Raw genomic sequence first — 9,740 nt, 5'->3', positions numbered from 1 at the left:
CAAAGCAGGGAATAGAGCTCAGGGAAAGAGAGATTTGGCATCTGGAGAGAAAAATGGCAGGAAAAAAAGCCATCATCTACATTTTCAGTTGTAAACGATGGCCTCTGAAACCCTTTAAAGGAGGCACTCAGATCCCATGTGCTAAAATTACCTAGATAAATAGTATGGAAAATCTCCTGAGCAATAAGTCAGCAGAGGGCACTGTGATGAAACAGCTCTGGGTGACTCTGCTACTGCTTTTCTGGGTCCTGACCAGATAGAGCAGCCAAGAGAGGGAAGGTTCCCTGGCAGCTGGGATGGCTGGAAATCGGTAGCAAAGTGACAAAGGCAGCTGTTCCTGGCCAGATCTAAGCACGGCAGAGCTGGGAATGGTTGTGGGTGCAGGTGGTGATTTAAGACTGAAAGGGCATGTATGTAAACAGTATAAATAAGGGTATATGCATCGTGTAAATAAACAAATTGCACTAAAGGTATCTTGATGTTAATTTCTCTCCTTCAATGGAAAATGACCTGCTGCAAGGCCTGAAAATTCACCACTGCTCAGCCAAGGGGCAACAATACATTAGATAAAATACCTGGATTTGGAGGCAACAAACTACAAATGTTTCTGATGTTTGTATGTTAAATGGCTTCACTATAGTCACTGCCAGAATTACTCTGATTTAATATAATGATTTAACAGACTCAGAAATTCTCTCTCTCTCTCTCACACACTCACACACACACTCTCTCTCTCTGTTTCAAAATGGTTTTATAGCTTCCTGTTACCTAATTCAGTAGCCACACTGAAATTTTCAAATGTGGAGGCCTAAAGTTCAATTCCAAAATCCATATTTAAACCCTGCAGAAGCTCATAGTACCTTTTTAGGTGCCTAAATATGGATTCAGGAGCTAATTTTAGGCACCCAAGTTATTTTAAATATTGATCAGAGTGTGCCATCAACAAACCGCACAATTCCACATTAGTTGGTCCAGGACATTGCATGTACTCCAATAATAACCTTGCTTCTGGGTTGAAAATCCTCAGTTTTAGCCATGAACCTTCTTGGTAGAGTAGTGCTTCGGCATTGGAGAAATTGTGAAGTACACTTTTTTGGCTGTTCTTCTCAGCCAGCCTTTGTCCTACAGGTTTCTGAGTAGCAGCCGTGTTAATCTGTATTCGCAAAAAGAACAGGAGGACGTGTGGCACCTTAGAGACTAACCAATTTATTTGAGCATAAGCTTTCGTGAGCTACAGCTCACTCGTGCTTATGCTCAAATAAATTGGTTAGTCTCTAAGGTGCCACAAGTCCTCCTGTTCTTTTCGTCCTACACGAGACACAGGAGATCCTAACAATGCACTGCTTCTGATGAACATAGCTTTGTGGAATGGTAGCATAGAAGTATCTTTGCTGTTGGGGGAAAAATACTCACTTTTAATTAAATCAGGTGTGTTATTTTCTCCCACATCTAAACACTGCAGATCTGCCCCATTTTCCGTATCACTGAACCATGGAAAATGGCTTTTCAAATGCATGTCAGCCTATACATCAAGAATAGACCTTGTTGATCTTATTGGACCAAAAGTGATCTTAAGACATTTCCCTCATTCCCTTCCACCTTCAGTGAGTCTGTCTGGCCTTTTGTTAGTGTCTGACTCCTGCTCTGCCTGTCCCAGCCGTGACCAGTGCTGTCTACAGATCCAATGATTTTTGTTCACACAAGTGTTGTCTTCGTTAACCTTCCTTATTCTGACATATTATACCTAAAAGATGTCACTCACAAATCCCTGTAGATTTATACAATGCCTGCTTATGGCAAGGATGTATAATTTTTACCTGTAAATACCTGTGTACTCCTTTGTGTCACAGGATGAGTTGTTCTGGATTGGTGTTTTGTATTACCTTCTGGAGAATACAACAGATAACACAAGCAAAAATGGGCAGAACATATCTTAGCCTTTCTGCTACATATCCACCCTAGAATAAAATTAAAGAACATCCAAACAATCACAGGACGTTGGACAAGAATCCTTGGCTGAAGAATCTCATGAGAACAAGTTTTCTTTTGAGATATGTGTTACTTACTGTTCTAAGTTCTAATTCAGCAGAGCAACTTAAGGATTTATTTAACTCAGTAGAACCGAACCTTCTGTTCAAAGTGAAGTACATGCTTTAGTGCTTTGCTCAGTAAGGATGGTCTCCTGAAGTGACGCCTTGGATAGAGCTAGGGATACAGTGAGAACAGTTTGCCTTGTGGTATTTCACTCCTTGTATGACTAGTCGTGGCTTGAATTTAGATGTGCAGAGACACATGGTCAGAACAATCTTTCAAGAACCTTCATAACGTTTAGGGGGTTGAAATGGTCGAAGGCGGAGGTGTGGAAGTAGAAAAATGTGAATGAGACACTTATTATTTGTGGAATATTTTGTGCATCCCTAAATGTAACTGACCATCTTTGGATTCCCTTTCCCTTATGAGCCATCCCCCTGTTTTAGAAGTCGTTAAAATTATCTCAGTTGATAATTATTATAATTTAACATGTACATTATGTAAGCAGGGAAAAAGTCCTGCTATTGTGGGGAACTTTCCTGGCTTCTGCACTACCCCGGTGAAGTGGGCTAGTGAAAGGATCTGAGTCCTCGCTCCCACTTCCTTTACCCAGTGGCCTCCCTGCCCTTGAGGACTCCCCTTCCACTCTCCTGTCTGGCAGAGTCCTTGTAACCCCAACAAGGCTGGGCCCAGGATTCCTGGGGGGCTCAACCCCCAACCCTGCTGTGGTCACCTAGGACAGGGGCTAGGGTGTCCCCACTCCGGGGTACTCTCTCTGCACTGGGCACTTCTCTGACCCACTGACGATTATATACAAGTTAAAGCAAATGCAAGTTATTTAATCAACAATTAATTTTAAAAAGAATAAGGAAAAATGGGAAAGGTTAAAGGAAACACATCAACCTGCTCTGTGGCAGGGAACATCACAAACAGTGTCTCTGGAATGTCCGGGCAGTTCACAGTCTGTTCCTTGTAAGTCCCAGGCTGCCTTCTCAGGCCCTGGCTGTGCTGTAGGGATGCTGTGGGTTGGACACTTGCTCTGGTGGTGGCCATATGCTTTCAGGCTCTAAGTGGTAGGACCCTTCTACCCAGTGTCACCCCCACACTGTCGGGGTTATGATCCAAGCCTGGCCTGCAGAGCCTCTTGGCTGAGGCATCTCCCTGTGCTGGGCCCGCTGCCCAAGGTCCCCCTCGGTCTCCCCAGCTGCTCACTGCACCCAGCTCCAGACTGCTCCAGCCCCAGCTCCACCACTCTGTCTCTGCACTGCTGCTGCTCTGCCTCCAGCTCCCTGGGCTGCTTTTCTGGCCCCTCTAGCTCTGGTTGCTGCAGCTCTGCTCCCAGGACAGGTCTGCTCTCTCTGGGCTGCTTTTCTGGTCCCTCTGGATCTGGCCCAGCCCTGCTCTCCAGCTTAGCTTGGGCCCCTGCTTTCTCCTTAGCTCGGTCCCACTCTGTCTGACCCAGGCAAATCCAGCTCACATGGAGGATGGGGCCTCCTGACTCCCTGATTACCCTGCTCGCCCTGTCATTCAGGCTGACCTGGAGCATTGACCTATCCCCATTGTTCCTGGGGGCTGTCGGTCTCAGGGTCCTGATTCTCCATCGACCCTTCCCCCTTTTTAGTACTGGGAGCTAGCAACTAAAACACCCCCACCAAATGTTAGTAAGGTGGCAACAGTCCCCTTACAATTGCAACAGAATATAGAGACCTCAGACAGGTTAGGGTCCCATCAAGACTAGAAAAAAAAGGGGTTTCCCCCATGGAAAATATCAGTGAAAGTGAAAAATCATTCATTTTGGTTGGAAAATGCTTGTGGTTTTTTGCCATTCTAACGCCTCCTGGGAGCGCTAGTTCAAGTGCCTCAGGCCCCATTCTCCTCTATGGGCTGCGCTCCCTGGTTGGACTGTATCTTCTGTGATGTGCCACAGTCTCCCCTTTAGCTGAGTGGCGGTTAAATAGCATGAGAGTTCCATTGCCATGGTCCATTATGGGAGATGAAATCTGGCTGTGGAGAACTGGAGTGGCGTGTGGAGAGAGGAGAACTGGCACTCAAAATACAATTCCTATGAGGCACGGTGGCAGAAATTCAGAATTGAAATATTTTGGGTTTAGGATGAAATATTTTGGCTTGTAGCCATTTAGTTTTTTGATGAGAAATTCTAAATTTCCATTGAAAAGAGACACTTCTTGAAAAAAAAAAATGTGTTTAGCCAAAAACCCATTTTTCCAACAAAAAACAGTTTTGACAGAACATTTTCAACCAGCCCTACTGAGCAGAGTAAATGACAGCCCCTGTCATTTAAAGCTTATAATGTAAAAGACCTTCCATGGCTTTATATTGAACATATTGAAGTAGAAGCATCCTCCCATTTCCAATAGGGCTGTGAACCAAATAAAAAAAAATCTCCTCACTGGGTTGTTTGTGCATAATTTTTTTCAGTTGCAGCAGCAGAATGAAGAGTTACAGAGTAAATCTGCCAAAGGAAAGACACGATAGGAGACTTGTGAACTCCTCAGAGACAGCTACAGGTCTTCTCTGCTGTATATATACTAGCAATCAGTTAATCTGATAAGAAAGGAGGAAAAATTTCAAATGCATTTTCATTAAGCATTGCCACAAGGAGTCATAGCTTGAAAAAAAGCAATCAAACAAGCTTTGTGAGTTAATAAGAAAAAGATTTATACTTTGCAGGTAAGTTCTAAAACTGTTCATTAATTTGAATCAGAAGATTTTTTAACTGAAACCAAAGACTAGAAATAAAAGCAAAAATCACAGCCAAAAATGTTTTCTAGGAAGAGATGGACTATGGAGAGAGATCAGGTGAAACATTTTTCACTCCAATGTAATGATGTAACCAACTGTATTTTGTAAAGCACTAGAGGAACTGCAATTTATTTGATTTTCCAGTCTAAATATTGGACTGACTGTAATGAGAAAAAGGTTTCTTGTGATTTTTTCCAAGGAAATGTTTATCTCTGTATCATAAAGATAACTTGAACCACTGTAAAATAAAGAAGTGAGTTGAATCTTAAATTGTCTGGCAAGATCATTCAGAAACTGACTAGAGAAAGACAGCTGGGTCATCTTCAACAACTTATGCTATGCCAGTGACAGATAGAACATCAGTTAATGAGATAATTACCAATGTGAGGACTGCAGGGCTGGGCTAGAAATATTGTTTTTCATGAGATTGCAGTCTCTTACTGAGCACACACACTGTGCTATTTCTTATGAATGTAAATGTCATATATCCTTTCAAAGTACTAAGGCAAGATAATATACAAAGATCCTTTCCTGCAAACACTCTTATTCACTTGTGGGTAAAGAGTAAACACTGGTGCTATTCATGGGAGTAAAGTTATACACATGCTTAAATGCTTGTAGGACTACACTTTATTAGACATAAGATCTGATATTGATTCCATCAAAGTCAGTGTTAAAACTCTTGATGACTTTAATGGGGTAAGGATTTGGCCTACAAATAGACCTGATACTTTCTATATCTTTGATGTAAGAAGTAGAGAGGTGAATGATCACAAAATGTTAAGCATACCCACAGCATAATTGGCTTTTGGGTGCTTGATTATTTATATAAGATAAAGAACCCTACTATAATAACACTACATTTTGATATCAGCCTGGCATACCTGTTTTAAACCTGTAATATGTTTATAATGGTAAATGTTCATATTCTTATCATGCAATGGAGTTTTCAATGGATTTTAGAAAAGTATGCCAGAAAGCTTTAATGTACTCTGTTGTACAGAAATAGCTTTATACGAACCTGACAAGCTGGGAAAAAGCAAAGAAAAACAGGAATAGGTGAGGGACAAATAAAGGGGATAGATAACACAGGAGAAGGGATATGGACCTATAGAATTGAAAGGAGGAAGAAATGGGGCTTGCAGAGGGGATAGTTGATTTGATTAAAATCTGTATTCTATTGAAGAACGAGTCCCTGAAGTGTACATAATCTAAGTATCTAATTAAATTTGGGGACCTTGTAGCATGAGAAAACCCCAAAACTTGAGTCTTGTGGTTTATGATGTTGCTAGAAACTCTTGTTGGAATTACTGGGGGAATACAATTCCTTAGTTTACTACGGTGAAATAATGTTAATTAAACTCCCAAACTCTAATAATATATACATAGCATGTGTGTACATTTATGTATATGTGCGTATGCATGCACACACTAGCATATACGATGTATCTTCTCAGGCCATAGTGGCCACCTTCAAGCTCCAGCACTTTCATTCTATTGTACACGAAGAACTGTGTGAATAGCATGCAGAGGAGAGTGTGCAGATTGTAATGTGTCGAATCTGGTTTCTTCCTCTTACACATGTATATTTGTAATAGTAAATACTGGTTTAAATTAAAAAAACCCCAGAAGTCTTAAATAACAATTATCCATAATAAAGGTTTAATACAGTTCACTAAAGTGGTGTCCTTTTACCTGTTTTTCAAATCTTTCAATGCTTTGAGGCACGCCTCAGTGACTCCTCAGCACGATGCAATTGTATTTCTCTTAATCCTAGCCAAGTAAATGTTGAGGGTATGCACCTCAGCGGATTAATATTACAATCAGAAACAGGTATACACTCAGTGGCCTACTGGCAAGCATGCTAAAACGAGGAAGGTGTCAGTGAGTTTGTGTCACTCTTTTACCTCGTGGTCTGGCCAGCTTTACAAACTGCTGCATGTTAAAATCTTTATAGCATCAACCATTTTGGATTTTCTGATGCTGTAATGTATCTCCTAGAAGGATGAGTAGCACCTCCAGGAACAAAAATGTCTGAGATGATACGTAGAGCCGTGCAATCAGTGGTGGATTGGCCACTCGGCCAATGAGGCCCCGTGCCCTGGGGCTCCGGTCAATTGGGGGGGGGGCTCCAGAAAATGAGCTCCCCCGTGCCCTGACCCGCTCTACCTCCCCTACGCTCCTGCCGGGGAGCGCGGTTGGAGGGAGTGGGGAGGCCTGCCCTGCTTTTTGCGCCCACCCGGCGCTCCTGCTTGGAAGTGGGGGAAGCCTCTGAACCTCGACCCTGCTCCCCGGCAGGAGAACCAGGCGGGCAGAGCAGGGCAAGTCCCCTGCGCCTAAACCCCATTTCCATGGCAGGAGTGTGGGGGAGGTGTGCGGGGGGACTGCAGGTGGAAGGGGTAGAGAGGGGCCCCCACTTGCTCTGGCCCAGGGCCCCACAAAACCGTAATCCATCTGTGTTTGCAATACAGGTGAGTGTCGTACGTTTGAGGCTTTCATTGTGCAAAACTCTTATCATAGTGCTTATAGTGTTGAATGTAAACTCCCTAGCAAAAATATCCAATATTACTTAGAATTTTTGAGCACCTTAAGATTCAAAAGTATTTAGGAAATGCTTCAGCCTTTTTTTTTTTTTTTGGTTATCATTGGGCCAAATTCTGCTGTCTCTTATACTGGTGTAAGTCTGGAGTAACTCCTCTAAAGTAAATGGGAATTGTTCTGAATTGATGTTTTTGCAACTGAGAGTAGAATTAGGGCCATTGTTTTTAAGTGTTAATCAATTAATCTGAAACACAGGTCTGCAGATGTTGCTACTGTTCATGTCACTTTGTTTATTTTTCCTTTTTCCCCAGGACTGGCTGTATTGTAATACTTTGGAAAAAGTTACTGTCATTGATCCCAAATTATGAATTCATCCACCCTCTGGAGTCCACAGAATGTGCAGTATTGCTTTGACTTTGTTAACAATTCATGTCCTAGAAATGTAAGGTCTACAATCGGTCTTTGGGCTATGTACAGCTTCATGGTGGGAGCAATAGTGCTCACAATGGGTGGAAATATGCTTGTGATCATTTCCATCGCTCATTTCAAACAGCTTCACTCTCCAACCAACTTCCTGATCTGCTCCATGGCAACTACAGATTTTTTGCTTAGTTTCATGGTTATGCCCTACAGCATGATCAGGTCTGTTGAGTCATGCTGGTATTTTGGAGACCTCTTCTGCAAACTCCATACTTGTTGTGATATAATGCTCTGTACCACCTCTATTTTCCATCTGTGTTTTATCTCTGTTGACCGTTACTATGCGGTATGTGACCCACTGTATTATGTTACCAAGATAACTATCCCCATGATAGTACTATTTTTATTAATTAGCTGGTCTGTCCCATTCTTATTTGCCTTTGGCCTAGTTTTCTCAGAGTTGAATATTGAGGGCATTGAAGTATATGTTGCTTCAATTGACTGCAGTGGTTTCTGTACACTCATATTTAACAAGCTTTGGGGAGTGCTGGCTTCTCTTATAGCCTTCTTTTTCCCAGGCACAGTGATGGTGGGAATTTATGTCCACATATTTACAGTGGCAAGAAAACATGCAAGACAAATTGCTAAAATCCCCAGTGCAATAATATGTGTCTCTACAACGACAAACAAAATCTCTGCAAAAAAAGAGAGCAAAGCAACTAAAACTTTAAGTATAGTCATGGGGGTGTTTCTTTTTTGCTGGCTGCCTTTCTTTATTTTTACGATAGCTGATCCTTTTATTAACTTCTCAACACCTGAAGACTTGTACATTGCCTTCCTCTGGCTGGGATACTTCAATTCTACTTGTAATCCAATCATTTATGGTTTATTTTATTCTTGGTTTCGCAAAGCATTTAAAATGATTGTGACTGGTACAATCTTCAGGTCAGATTCCTCTACTTTTACTTTGTTTCCTGCATACACTTAATTAACCAGGTATGGCTTTTATGAATGGATTAGCATAAATAGATGCCTGTGCTATTTCTGGAGATCTTTTAGAACAGTTCACACAGTGCCATATATCTTGACAATATTTACAAGAATCTGCACATGTTTTTGGAGAAACTCTTCTGTAGCATGTCTCTGTAGGTATTGTTGAAGGATTAGCATGCTGTTTTAGTGAGCTGTTTGTCTGTATAATAGGAAGTGAGAGAACAGTCTGGCAAACTATATACTACATTCTATCCAGCTATGTTCCTGTATACACAGTGATCATTTTGACAACTACACTACAATGTCATTTCTTTGCAAGTACCAGTTTGAGACTCCAAGTGCAGCATTTAAGTATTAATTTATCTAGTTACCCATGTTTGAAAATGTTCTCCCCATTGTTGTGGACCTGATAGCACCACCCTTACTCCAACTGAGAGTATCTTTCTCTAATTATTAGCATGAATAACACAAGATCTCTTGTAGTGAAAGGCTAGTGCTAGTTCATATTTGCCATACTAATTTTGTACTGCTTATGAAACAACAATAAGATAAAGTTTATTTAAAAAACGGGAATAAATAAAATAACTGATAAAATGTCTTATATTTAAGGCACTACTAAATTTGTGATATTTCAGAAATTGCAGATCCCACAATATTAGGCTTCCCCTGCAATTTTGCCAGACACCAGGGACTGACAACGGGAGCCCTGGGTGGCTAACAGCCAGGGCTCCTGCTCTCAGCCCCTGGTGGCTGGTGGCCAGAACTCCCACTGTCAGCCCCTTGCATTAATAGTTGCCACAAAATATCTGGATATCAAAAAATTAGCAGGTCTAATATAATACTTGAGTGTTTATATTGTTCCGGGAAATTTTTCTTACTCAAACAGGTCTTCTCTGGCTTTTCTAAATTACCACAATTAATAAAGGTCCATTATTACTTTTCCAAGATTTTCCATATCTTGTCTGTGACGCAGCCACGATTATTTGACAATT

At 41.5% G+C, this 9,740-nt stretch overlaps 1 protein-coding gene across 1 annotated transcript; it reads left to right on the top strand.

Moving 5' to 3' along the window:
• The first annotated feature begins 7,699 nt into the window (after positions 1-7,699).
• Positions 7,700-8,743, top strand: LOC144262118 (trace amine-associated receptor 4-like). The gene has a single exon (XM_077811755.1). The coding sequence runs from the start codon at positions 7,700-7,702 to the stop codon at positions 8,741-8,743; it is 1,044 nt and encodes a 347-aa protein (XP_077667881.1).
• Positions 8,744-9,740: the final 997 nt, after the last annotated feature.

This window comes from Eretmochelys imbricata, chromosome 3 (genome assembly GCF_965152235.1).
Source record: "Eretmochelys imbricata isolate rEreImb1 chromosome 3, rEreImb1.hap1, whole genome shotgun sequence".
Lineage (NCBI taxonomy): Eukaryota > Metazoa > Chordata > Testudines > Cheloniidae > Eretmochelys > Eretmochelys imbricata.
This window is presented reverse-complemented; position numbering and strand designations above follow the sequence as displayed.